The 14145-nt window shown below is 41.7% G+C and overlaps 1 protein-coding gene across 7 annotated transcripts in view; it reads right to left on the minus strand.

The window, feature by feature from the left end:
• Positions 1-449: 449 nt before the first annotated feature.
• LARGE1 (LARGE xylosyl- and glucuronyltransferase 1) overlaps positions 450-14145 on the minus strand; it is a 276790-nt gene continuing 263094 nt past the window's right edge. For 3 of the 7 annotated variants that reach the window (XM_014256670.2, XM_005527546.3, XM_088054851.1), the window contains one exon: positions 450-11415. In XM_014256670.2, coding sequence (XP_014112145.1) covers positions 11218-11415 — 198 coding nt within the window. In that variant the 3' untranslated portion in view covers positions 450-11217. The remainder of the gene's footprint in view (positions 11416-14145) is intronic. The other 4 variants (XR_015772469.1, XR_015772471.1, XR_015772470.1 and 1 more) reach the window with 4 other exon arrangements.

The following is a 14145-nucleotide window of genomic DNA, read 5'->3' on the forward strand; positions in this document are numbered from 1 at the left end:
CTTACACAGGAACCCAATAAACTGCCCCCACGTACCAAAGTTTTGTCTTTGGTTACAGAGAGACAACAGCAGGAAGAAGGTCAAGGTCAAGTAAAGCAGATGAAGGTGATTAGCTCTGAGCAGATGATGACTCACCTGTCTTCAGTGGGAACAGCCTCGTGCTCGTGTGTGTGATTGAACCAGCTTTGGAGGAATAAACCAACTTAAAGGGAATGACAATGCAAAAATTAAAAACTAATAGAAAGCTTAAAGTTAAGCTCTTTTTGTTCCCATCTGAAGAAACAACAGTACGCTCTTAAAATCAGCACGTGTCAAGTCAGACACTGGAAAGGAGTTGAGAGGATTATTTCACAATTTTATTGCACAATTGAAAATTAACCTTTTTTTTTTTTTTAAATATTTACAAGCCATTTACTTTGCACACACAATCTAAACAGCATTTTCCCCGATAAAATTGTCACCTAGAAAACTTACACACGGACTGAAGTATATGTGTAAATTAAGTGGTTTGTGTTAAATGCAAATTGCCTCAGTCTGGAGGGGGAGGTGCTTGGGAGATGGGGCAGCATAAGGAAAGAAGACACATTTTTTCTTTTCTCTTTCCTGAAACATTACTTAAAAATCTTTCCTCAAGCTGGGGTGAGAAACAGAAGAGTTGAAGTAGAAGGACAGCCAGTCAGGTAATATATTGGGAAATTCAAGGTGCTGAGTTGGAGAGTCAAAACCTTCAGTGCCACAAGCCTTGCAAGAAAATGACAAGGCTTGTTTCATGTGCAGCTCACCCTAAAGGTCATGGCATTGCAGTTTTCCCTAGGAGAATGTAGAATAATCACCTTTGCCATGAGAGAAAAAGAATGAGGTTTGAGTCTTAAAAAGAAACACATGTGAAAAGCTGTTGTTGGGGGTTTTTTACCCCTTTCTCACAGTTTCTTACCTGCACTGTTGGAAATGTGCTGGCTGACACACTGTAACAAACCTGGCACAACCTGACCACCAATCCGGGGGTAATATTTTAACCACCATTATGAAACCCATGGTTCGGGGCTGGAAATGAGTGCTTTCCTGGCTGTTAGCACAAGCTGTCTGTCACAACATGCAGTACAGTCTCTGGAGCCCACAAATCACCCCCCTCCTGTGGCTGATCCACCCACACCTTTTCCATCATATGAGATTGTTGTTCTCAAGTTTGTCAGCTAATATTGAGGATAAGGCCTTGTAGCACTTACTGCTTAGCTTCCAGGGGATTTTGACACCTGCAATCTTAAATTAATAGGCGGCAGCTCTAAAACTGATGCTCACCACTAGCACTGTAACCTTTTCTGCTGGTCACAGAGCAAGGGGTGATGTGGTGCTGAAGTGAACTGAAAGGGATGTCAATCACCAAAAAAGGCTGCCCAGGGAAGTGCCACCATCCCTGGAGGTATTTAAAAAATGAGTAGATGTGGCATTTAGGGACATGACTTAGTGGTGGACTTGGCAGTGTAGGGTTTATGGTTGGACTTGATCGTAGATGTCTCTTCCAAACTGAACAATTCCATGAGTCCATGACCAGCTCCCACACCATGGATCTCTGACAGCTGCCAAGCTGCGTGGGATGAATCAGGGCCTGAATGGTTCCAGCTGGGCACCTAAGAACTAAGGATTCTGGCACTGTGAGATTCATTTGGTATTCAGATCACTTTGGTGCTACCTTTCATCAGGTTTTGGATACCCTATGGAGAAGTGGATTAAATCTTGTTTTTGTGTTAATGGCATTAGAGGCCTAAGCATTTTCCTCTTCTCTCCTCTCACAGCCCAAAGATTTGTTTTCACTTTTATTTTTTATTTTAACACGTTCCTGATAATTTAAGGGAGCCAGCAAAGCAGAGGTATCTTTTCTCTATTTAATAATTATAACCAGACCTCAGCACCGTCGAAGTTGTCTATATTGTTTTTAAAATGCCTGTCAACACCAACCTGTGGTAGATATAAACATGGATTTAGGGCTACAGCAGATGGGAACATGGAGAAAGAGTGGAAAACACAAGAATGGGCTGGCTGAAGAAGGATACTGAAATTGAACTCTACAAATACAGGGGGAAATTTGTAAATATTAGAAAAACTGTTCTAAAATTCCTGGCTTCAATAGATTACTAATTCTCATAGTGCTGTTGATTCCAGCCCCCACAGGACTATTTACAATTACTCTCTTCCTTTCAAAATAGTATTTTCCTATTAGGAAGGCCTATGGATATAGTAGACAGAAAAGTTTGAACAAAATGAGTATGTTAAAATAAACCAAAACATAGTGAAACCATTTTTACAGCTTCAAAATGATGAATATTTTATCATGTGTAGCTTGAAGATTAAAATTGAAAAAAAAAAGCCCTGCAGAATAAATTTGTGTGGAGGTTCAGGTGCCATGTGAGAAACATTGCTCCAGTAATGAACTCATGCAGTGGTCTGGTATTAGCCAGTAGACTTTCAGACTTACAGGAAGAGACACTGCTAAGGTGGAAATAAAATCTGTGATAGCACCAACAAATAAAAAAAATCCCCCAGGCTACAGGAAAGGCTTTCCCTGCACTAACATGGAGGACAGCCCAACAACCTCTTAGTTCTGTTCATCTCCACTGACAATGCTGTAATGTTTTAAATTCTGACAGATGCAGAAGAAAGCTGCAACATATTAAAATAGATAGAATAGTATCACAGAATGTCCTGAGTTGGAAAAGACTCACAAGATCATTGAGTCCAACTCCTGGCCCTGCACAGCACTATCCCCAAGAGTCACACCATGTGCCTGAGACCATTGTCCAAATGTTTACTGAACTCTGTCAGGCTGGTGCTGTGACCACTTCCCTGCGCAGCCTGTTCCAGCACCCAAACACCCTCTGGTGAAAAACCTTTTCCTGATATCCAACCCAAACCTTCCCTGACACAACTTCAGGTCATTCCCTGGGTTTTGTCACTGCTCACCACAGAGAAGAGATCTGTGCCTGCCCTTCCTCTTCTCCCCATGAGGAAGTTGCAGACTACAGTGAGGTCTCCCCCAAGGTTCCTTCTTCTCCAGGCTGAAAAAGCCAAATGATCTCAGACACACCTCCTGTGGCTTCCCCTCTAAACCCTTCAGCACCTTTCTGAATGGTCTCCGAGAGCTTTAGATCCTTCTCATTTTGTGGCACCCAGAAGTGCCCCCAGCACTGGAGGTGCGGCTGTCCCAGAGCAGAGGGGACAATCCCCTCCCTTGCCTGGCTGGCCATGCTGGGTCTGATGCCCCCAGGACAGGGCTGGCCCTCCTGGCTGCCAGGGCACTGCTGGCTCCTGTTCAACTGTGAATATCTAAATTGAACAACATGAATAAAAAAAAAATACTTTGCAAACTTTTAATTTCACTTATGAAAATGGAAATGAAAGCAACAAAATTTAGAAAATATTTGTGTCTTGGGTGGTCTGATTCAGAGAGTTGTTTTTAGTACATGCCTTTGTTTTGCTCTATGGAGTGGGAACAGAAAGATGATGATAGTGCCTGTATTCTCTGCATTTATGACAGAAGCTGATAGGTTAACTTGGTGGATATTTTATATTGATGACTCTTTATGAATGTTAATCCTTGTGGGTCCTTACAGTACTCAATAGCTTTTTTTTTTTTTTAAATTGCCTTTGCTATTCTTTGAATAAGCCTTAATAGTGAAAAATACAAGATGTAAACTCTCTGTGAGCTATTTGAACGTGTATGAAAATATTCACTGATGTTATGGACAGAAAGCATAATTTTGCTTATCTGCCGGTTCTCTTATCAACACAGCAGAAGCTTACTGCCTGGCCTGACTACTGAGTCTCGGGTCAGCTGGATTAATTGGTGCTAATATAATTAGTAAACACTGGGCAAGGTGTCAAGGGAAAATACATACATCTCTTGCTCTCATTTTGGACCAGCAAACTGCTGAGTCCCATCTTTTCTTCACCCCAAGGGGCCTCTGTCACTCACAGCAAGTGTACATCTAAAATGCAGAAAAGCTCAGCAAAGTCTGTCATCAGAATAACAGATACCATACTGAGCTCACTGTTTCCACCTAAAAACAGTCTCAAGCAGTGGTGCCCCTTCTTTCCTGCTGCTGGTGGTTAGGTCTGACTGGATGAAGAGTTCACTGATCAATCCACATTGGACAGCTCTTCCTTCCCTTACAGCATCACTGGAGAGCACAGCTGGAACAAGAGTTCCATAGGCAGATCAAAAGAAGAAATTCTATGAACCTCACTAACTCCAGCTTTGCCCCAACCATTGACCACAGTGCTGACAATTTAAGAAAGGCTGGATGGTCAACATCCATACTGTTATTCAAGCTGCTATTCTTTTTTTTCCTTTTCTCCTTTTTCTTAAGAGCACCAAAGGATCAGTGTGGGGATCCAAAGAATTGAAACAAATTAAATATCTTTGAGCTGAGAATGGTTAATCTCAGTGCTTTCAAGAATTTTACAATCAATAGAATTTACTGCAGGTGGGCCAATGTTTTTTAAGAAATGCCACAAATCCAGAATGAGATTAGTCCGGCCCACACATCCTATGAACAGATCTTCTGAGGTACTTCAAAATGCTTATGTCTTCCTCATTCCTCTGGAAATCTGGCTACCTAAAACAAACCCATCATACCCTCCCCTACCTTTATTTATTCCATTTTTCTTTGCTTACCTGACAGGCTGCTGATAGTCTTTAGAGTGGTCCCAGTGATGGAGGAAACATGCTTGGACAGAGCTGGGATTCATCACTCTCCCGAGTTCAGCTGTTAGCATTTGTAGACTGGGGGTGAGTGCTACAAGGCCTCTGAATGTGTGATCTCCATCAGCTTCACAGGATCCCCTCGACAAGAGAAAAGCCTGTAGAGCAGAACTGCAGGTGTTCTGCTCTGAAAGCCTGAAAGCATGGGCGATAACTGATTTTCCTAAATCACAGTTTATACCTATCCTTTGGGGGGGGGGAAAGTCTGTCTTTCCTCAAAATTAAGACTACCATATTATGAAAACCTCAATGAAAGAAGTAAAAGGAAGTATCATACACCCAGCCACTTCATTCACCCAAATATCATACACTCTGTGCAGAAAAAGAAACAGAACTCCCTCAAAAAAAACCTGAATGAAGAATTTTGCATGGACTACATCCTGCTATATATGTGTGAGGGGATAGAAAGAAGTTTTATGAGCAAATCACCAACTCCACCAGCAACTTGAAATCTCAGATCCTCTAACTTCCATGTGATTCAATGTGCAGCCTTATCATAAGCCTTATGATATAATGGTAAATGCTGAAAGTTCACATTTGCATTGACTCACAATTATGTTGCCATAATACTCAGAAATAGGCTAAGCTTGGCTAGAATTACCTAATGTGGCCTAATGTGTTCAGGGACCTCTTCTTGAACGTAGCTGGGAAGGGCAGGGTGTCCAAATCCCTGGTCAGAGAATTACCCTCGGGTCAGAACTGTTTCTTTTGGAAAGAAATCTTGTGTCTTGTGGCAATGGACCATGGAGCTCTCAAATGCAGCCTTAGCTACCTGCACAGTGACTTCCACAAATTAATGTTGCAGAGGTTTAAGACATTTTAACCCTACAGAAATAGTAATTTTCTGGGAGTGAGGAAGCTGCTCTTACCATGTGAAGATAAACTACAAGATAAACTACACAGAATGACTGAACAGATACCAAACTCTTAGCCTGGACTTCAGATTGTTTGCATCCTGACACTTTCAATGACCTAACACTTCCACTGGAGTATCCATTAGCACATCTGAACAAATATGTTCATATGACTCACCACATAAATAAATATTTGGCTGGCTTCCCAATTCCTAGATTGTTTTTTTTCAACTCAACATTGTAATTCTACTCTGTAAACAAACCCCAAATCCCAAGTAAGGGTAAGAGGAATATGTTCCAGCCAACTGACACATACACAGCTCCTTTTGAAATTCTCAAGGACTTTGTATTCCGTTTTGGAAACGTATAGCTACTCATAAAACCAAACTCTTATAAAAGCAAGATTTTTCTAAATCCAGGTTTGTAAGCGTTTCCTGAGCCATAATTTGCTGTGCACAGCCAGCAGCTTTTCCAAGCAATTTTATATTGTGAAACAAAGCAACAATCTTCAAATAATCCCCAATATACCTAAGCATTTGGATGTAAACACACCATCTAAATATACATTATTAATTACTACTGTAAAAATTACTTCCTTGAGCTACCAATGCTTCTGCATTTTCAACACTGCAGTGAAAATACCTGATTATTGGCTGGCATTGTCTGCTAGTGATTTCTTTGTTCCAGTCTCACCTAGTGGAGTTGCAGAAACTTAGCTTCTCTTTTTTTCCCTAATATTGAAATACGTTTTGAGCTAACAATGATGCATTCTCTTTCTAGCACTCCCACCACTGAATCTGTTGGACCTGGCTGAAGTTCATAAATAATGACACTCACCCCGCTTGCTGAGCTTGCTGTGTTCTGCTGCTGCTGCTGCCCTGAAACCTGAGGAACACCCATACAGTATCTGGCAGAGCAGGAAGGAATGTCCTGAGCAGTGCCTAAGAGTAATATCTCTGATGATGTGCCAGGACTCCCAGTGCTTCTGGCCATTAATCTTTCTCAGCTGAAAACAGATGGGGCTATTAGGCAGGCTGGAGTAATGGGGGAAACTGGCAAGACAGAGAAGGAAATGCATTATCTTCTGGGTAGAACTGCACATAAAAATGAGAACATTAAAAGTGTATTTTTCATATTTAATTGGACGATGTATGATTATACCTACCAGAAAATAATGTGCAATGTGCTTTTTGCAGAGCATTTATAAAACTGTTCAGCTGTGCTAGGGCCTTATTTTCCCCTGTGGAGAGAAACAGCAGCTACGATTCTGATGAGGTTTTTTGTGCTTCTCCCTCTAACACAGGGCTTACTCTGCTGCAACAGCTACTGCAAATAACACTACAAAGTGCCTCTGCTTGGTGCAGTAAAAGGAAAATGCAGCTTACAATTTACCAACAAACCACATGAAGCCAACCAGGTAAAAAATCAGTACTTTAGGAGTAATGGCAGTGTGTGTCATATTCAGTCTAACTATGGTGATGGAACTGCAGGTTCAGCTGCTAATTCCTTTATGCCATGGCATCCAAGATAATGATTACAAATAGAAAACTAATAGCAAATTACGAACTGTGATCAGATTGTTTACAAAGGAAACTAGCAAGTCTGGAAGGAATTACTACAGCTAGGACTTGGGAAGAAATCTGATAGATACTAAGAACTACCCCAGATAAAAAGAGACATTTGCTGTGTCTGCCGGATAGGCAAATGATAGATGATCCTTAGTTAGAAAATGATAGGATGGAAACTTTTGAATGTCTGTGTATATATATGTGTGTGTATATCTCTATATATAGATATATCTACTGTGACAACAGAGAAAAATCATGGAAATATATAGGAAGGTTATGATAAGGTATCAAATAAGTGTTTCACCCAAAACTTGAACTTGCAGAGCCTGTTACATCACAGGGGGAAGAATGAAACAAAAACAGGAGGATTAGGTACCAGGCAGCAGGTTATTACTTGGAATAATTATGTCTGGAAGTGGTGGGATGTCAAAAGGTGCTGGAAAATTTCTGTCTTTGGGACTTGAAAAGTTTGCAGTGACTCCGAAATGTCCATGTTTTGTAGTGGAGAGGGAAAAGGGAGACACAGAATAAAATGTGTGTCTCAATTTTATTACAAACTGTAATATTTTATTTCTGATCCCCTAATTAAGAAAGGTGAGCATTTAGGAAGGTTAAAGAGGAAAATATCCTCAATACCTAGTAGGGTGACATTCAAGGTAAATTTAAAAACAAAACTCTATTTTTCAAGAATCAATGGGTCTAAATAAAAAGGACTATAAAAACTAAAATCCTCATATTAAAATAGAAAGGGCTCAGAAACAGCCATGGAATATGGTACCCCTTGGATGAATGGAAGACAACAACAAGGAAATGTTGATATGACTAAATGGGAAATGTCAGAAGTTATTCAGGCCAAATAGGAAACCTTCAGAGAATGGAAATAAAACTATGTAAAGCTGAAAGGAAGGTATATAATAGTTAAGATGGAGTTTGAGGAAGCTAAGAGGGAATCTGAAGAGCAAACAGTAGGAAGTTAAAACTGAAAATGAACATTTGCTCAGTACACCAAAAGCAGAAAGTGTAGATAACGGGCAGGCCACCCCAAACAAGTAGAAGAAACAATTAAAGACAGTAAGGACATTGCCAAGAATCTAAATGATTTATTTGCATCAGTCTTCACTGGGAGGGTGCTGGAGTGGTATCTAAATGAGAGACTCACACTTTCCAAATATCAAAGGTACGGAGAGGTCATAGATTGAAGACTTAAGAGAGAAGTTGGTGGAACAAATCAATAAATCAAAGGCATTAAGTCACCAGGTTTATCTGCTATTTCTGGAAGATTTCAGGAAAAAACTGAGAATTAAGTAACAAAGTTCCTAGCAAATACCTACTACAGCAGAGGACTGGAAGACAGCCAGTGTTGTAACTGAGTTGGGAATTTTTTTTTGCTGTCTGTGGTGGATTTTGTCACGGTGTTGAAAGAGCCCTGGCAGTTACAGACAGATATGTAATCCTAACTTACCATCAGGTAAATTGTTTGAAATGTGCAAAAAGCCCCAAGACCCACACCTCTCAAATTATGAAGCACAGAGACAGACATGACATGACAGATACAAGTCAGTACAGTGTCTGTAAGGACAAAAAAAGGGACTCTTTGTACCTGCTACCGATCTCTGAGCTGGTTACACCAGCCAGCACACCTAAGTCTACCCAGGAGATCCCAAGACTCACTGTACAGTCAGGCAAGTAGCAAATCATTACCTCCCTGCTCCCCCATCCTTCACCACTGAGAACAGAATAATGAGAAGAATGCTGATAATGGCACAGCCAAGTAACGTCCAGATTATGCTGCTGCAGGGAAATCCAGTCCATCCTTTGGCAATGTTGTTAAGCCAAGGAGAAATGTACATCTGGAAATGAAAATTTTTAATACATATGGAACATAATGGTGGCCACACTGAAGCTCTGACTGGAGATTTCATGTAGGTGTCATGTTTCAATGACTGTTAGCCCCTCTCAGGTCAGCTTTTGGGATCTTTCTGCACCCTGGCTAATCAACAGTCTGTGCTGCAGGGTTCTTCTCATTCTCCATCAGCACAGTGACCTGTGCCTTTAATGGTAATACAGGATGTGGGGACTTTAAACTTTGATGTTTTTAAAATAATGTATCTTAGCTAGAACTGAGCACCAATTTCACTTCTTTCCAGCTCTCTCCAGCTTTTTATGTAAATCTTTGCATAAAGCCATTAAGAACAGAAAAGAAAGCTCTTTGGAAAATTATGCAGTGATATATTCTTATGCAGCCAACACTCCCAGGGGAAAAAGTGAAAACTACACACAGCCTCCCGCCCCTTTTTATTTCTTGTCAAAGATATTGCCTTTTTTGGCTTTTCTTATATATACACAGAATGATGAACTGATATTTGTAGTTTAAATGTCTGGTTTAACTGCGTGGTTTCCACCGTAACAGAAATCTCTCACAAAATGTCAGGTTAGAAATAAAACCAAGCTCTAGAGGGATGAGGTGGGGAAGAAAGTAGAAGGTCCAGTGGCTGAAAAACAAAATGATAAAATGTGAGCAGAACACAATATGGATCCATTTCCCAGCTCAGGCAGTGGTATTGGTACATGTGGTTGTTTGGTGTTTGGGGCAGGGAGACAGACACGTTTCTCACTGAGTTGTTTCTGCTTTTTCTATTAACATTGCAACAGAAATTACAAATAGCCCTGCAAGGGGTAGTGCACCTCATCTCTTCCTCCCATGTAAACACAACATTAATACTGAAGATAAAGAAAATGGCAAAAAGTCCAGTGTCTTGTTTTCTGCATTTTGCTTGTTAGGTTCCTGTTCGCCCTCCAGCAAACTCCTGTGTGTACCGATGTTGTGAACTTGACCAGTCCACGTTCAAACAATCACTCACTCAGATTCCCAACACATTCTTTTCTCCCCGGCCAATGGGGAGTTTATTCCTAACAGTTCTGCTCCTTTTAATTATAAACTCCTTTAACGAAGTAGTTCTGAGACCTTGCAGCAGGCAGCAGGAGAGCACCAAGGCTACTAGTTGCCTTTTTACTAGTTTATATTCACTGTTCAGCAAAGAAGTCCACTTAAAGCCTAAGGCCCAGTGCCTTCATGGATGGGCAGCACTGAAATGAGCCTACAAATCAGTATTCCCCTGGTACAATGTGCCTTACAGGTAAAATCCAATTCTTGCCTAAAAAAGATAAAGGGTTAGAGCTGGGTCCTTTATCTTATGAGACACATATGAACAAGTTGTTCTGATGAAAACAGACCTTAAACTGACAAGTTTTGTTCACTTTCTGGCAGAGCTACTGATCTTCTTTACTGGACCACCAAAACCGAAGATGGCAAAGAAACACAAGGGAGATATTTCCTTGGCAAGGAAAAGGAGCAGCATTTAGGACTGGGTCAAAGGCAGGGTGGGATAGGGGATTTTCCTGAAAAAAAAAAAAATTTTTGAGAAAAAAAGACCAACCAATATCATCTATACAACTGAACCAGTAACACACCTTCTCAGGAGTGCAGTATTGTGTGTCCCCTGTGTTTTCAAGGCTAATTCAGACCTTTGGCTCATCCTGCATTAACAAGGTCATCCATATTAACAGGGCCCCTGTGAAAGTTCACAGGTGAAAGTTCCCTTTTAGAGTAGTGCAGATTTGAAATTCACAGGACAGCGACCCGAAGATCTTCCTTTACAGATAAAAATCATGTCAAATTATTAAATAGCAACATGAAATCCTGTATTCTGAAGGTCTGTCTGTGCTCTGCAGTCAAGAGAGCAGAGTGCAATCCCAGCCCCTGCCCAGTCCCCACCTTGGGTGGCTTGCAGGGCGCCCGGCTGGCCCCACTCGCGGACGCCTCATGAACGCTAAAGCCGACAGGCTTAGGGTAGTTGGGGAAGGGATGAATGGGCGTAGTCCCAAGACATGTCACTTCAAATTTCTACTGTTAGAACTGCCGAGTATGATATAAAAACAGGAAGTATTTCTCAGTCTGAAGTGTGAAGACCAGGCCCCAAAGGCTGAGTGGCTCTTGCCTCGGTGTCCCCGCTGGCCACGTGTGGGCTCCGCGGCGCTAACTGTTGTTCTCTGCTGTGAGATATTTGAGGGCCGCGAAGCCGTAGTGGCGCGACATGTCCTGCTGGAACTCCTCCTTGAGCGTCTTGAGGCAGATGCGGTATTGCTTGTTGGAGCGGAACTTGGTGATGTCGAAGCTGGGCGCGTGCGGCATGTGGATCATGTAGGCATTGGGCAGCACCGTGAACTCGTACTCCTGCAGGACAGAGACACAGCTGTGAGGGCGATCCAGCCTCCCGCACCTCCGCAGCCAAACCTGCTCCATCGTGTAACAGCGCACTTTCTGCCTCAGGAACAACTGACCCATCAGGGATCTCAAATAAGCTGTCCTTTATTCCACAAGTAGCTTTTTCTTGGTTTTTTGAAAGATCTACTTTCTCTTTTTGTAAAATCATGGAATTTATTGGGTTGGAAGGCACCTTTCAAGACAATCTAGACCAACCTCCCTGCAATGAGCAGGGACATCTTCAGCGAGATCAGGTTGCCAGGGCCCCATCCAACCTGACCTTGCATGTTTCCAGGGAGGGGGCATCCACCTCCCCTCTGGATAATCTCCCCCAGTGTTTTACCACCCTCATGGTAAAAAAAAACCAACTATTTTAAAACATTTTACTCCATATAAGCTAAATAATGGGGAAAGAGTGCAAAAGGCACACCCACAGCCATGTCTGCCACACAGATTTTTCAGCAGTGTGATTGAAACAACACAGCTGCGACTCCACAGCATGAGTTTCAAGTGTCCGTGCAAAAACACAGCTCTGCCCCTAAAATTTGTTTTGCTTGGGATGCTGGAATAAGCTACATTTACAAAGGCTAAACTGCATGGCATATGTTGCTTTGCCTATATGCTAAGATACTTACAGAGACAAAACTGTCCAAAACTATTTATAAACCTGAAATAAGGGGAGAATATGATATCATTTATAGGCAATGTGTGAAAATGAACCTGCTAATTCCATATGCTTAGAGACATTTTTACGCAAATTAAGTTCTGCATGAAGTTTGAGATATTGTGCTAACTCTCCTTCTCTTGTAAAACTACTTCACTTATTCTCTTTATATCGGATCAAGTTCTTTGACAATTTTTGTTGTTGAAAAATGATGGCTGATTTAAATCTCAATTATTTCTGTTAGATTCTTTCAATTTTTACAGGTAAATATACGATGATTAGAGCAAAGCTCAAAAAAGCTTGATTCTTAGAAAAGCTGAAAGTTCACTAGAGTAGGATATGCAACAAGCAGGTATCTTCTGCAAGGAACTGGGTAAGGGATGTGAACCTCATTATTCTGTGCCCAAACAAAGTACCCTAACCACTTTTTTCATATGGAATTTCAAGAAGTCTGAGTTGTACTGGATGCAAATTACAAAGAAACTCTGAAGCCTCCACAGGCAAATTTCCTATTTTCTCACACAGTTTCTACCTACAGTTGTTGCTGGATTTACTCATTAACTTTGTCTACAAAATAAACTGGCCTGGGAAGGAACAGCCACAGAGCATGCTGGCTTTACAGGAAGTGGTGCACAACTGGTTTGCAATGTCCAGTCCCTTGTATATTTAGGAGCCTGTGCAGAGACGAAGAATATATGCAGCAGAAAGGCAGAGTACTCACAAATATTTTAGTAGGGAAAGAGATTTATGGGAAAAAACACACTTGTGCTGATAAACCTCAGTGTTTCACTTGTATGTGCTGGACAGCTAAGTGCAGATGTAGCTCCTTCTTCCCTATGAGAATGCCTGTTGCCTGACAGACAGTGCTAAAGTGGTAAATCTTTGTGCCAATATACATATTGGCACTGTATATTGTCATATACAGGAATGGGGTCCTCTGATCTTCTGTTTGAGGTGAAAAATGTATAGCAAGAGCAAAATAACATGATGCTTACAGGCAGACTTTATTTAGGTGGAAGATGCTTAGGGCTAATGGGGAACCAAGTGTGAAACCAAAGGCTGTCACCATGGAGTGAGGAGAGCTCATCAACTACAAACTACAGAAAATGACTCTAAGAGACCTTATAACTACAGGATGGAGCTGCAGAGGAAGATGCATCCCCTTCATAAAACCTTTTCCTTGTTCTCTGTTTGCACCTCAAGTCTGTAATACTGCAAGTCAGGGACTGTCTACACACTGCAGTGCAAACTCTTCAGCACAGCAGCGTTCCCATCCCTCCGAATGGCCTTCAGGCACAGAAAGCCTTTCAAAAAATTGTAAGTCTACTGCAAATAATCCCCTTTGAAATATGCTGGACTAGCGTCTTGCAAAATGGGACACAGTCTAGTAGCATAGTCACGGAAAGGTAGGGAAAGATTTCCTCATGACCTCACCCTACTACATGGAAAAGAACATGTTGAGAAGGCAATGCACTTGCAGGAACCTCTGTCCCTATCTCCTAGATTACAAATTCTTTAGAATGAGACTGGCATTATCTGTGCATTTGCACAGCATCCAGCTCAGTGGGCACCTGCATGCCCCCAGAATAACAATGACGATTATCTCCATGGCATGTCCTGCTCTGAGGGATGGCAGTGGCACAGGCTCTTGGAAAGGGATCTGGAACAGACCTCTTGACAGACACTGCAGTTGTGAGGAGCAGTGAAAAAACTGAGAAGCTGCTCTGCCTACTGGTAATGAAGCCAGCCAAGCAGCTGGCAGCAACCTGATCTGTGCACACCCCAAAGCAGAGGAATGCCACAGGGGAAGTAGCTGTACCATCCCATGTCTTCTCCAGGCTCATTTGGTGGGAGAATCTGCCAATACCCATGTTGTTACAGAGGAAAATGAAACCTCTTTTGAATGTGATGCTGTATTTAAGGCTGGAAGAGTAAGAAAAACAATTTCCCAGAGTTAATTCCAACCCAATGGTCCTTTAAAATTATTGTGTTGTGATCAACTTTGAAGAATGTTTCCATTTCCCATGTGTGGATCT

Source organism: Pseudopodoces humilis, chromosome 5, assembly GCF_049639895.1.
Source record: "Pseudopodoces humilis isolate 2021_Gansu_Grassland_sample_001 chromosome 5, ASM4963989v1, whole genome shotgun sequence".
Lineage (NCBI taxonomy): Eukaryota > Metazoa > Chordata > Aves > Passeriformes > Paridae > Pseudopodoces > Pseudopodoces humilis.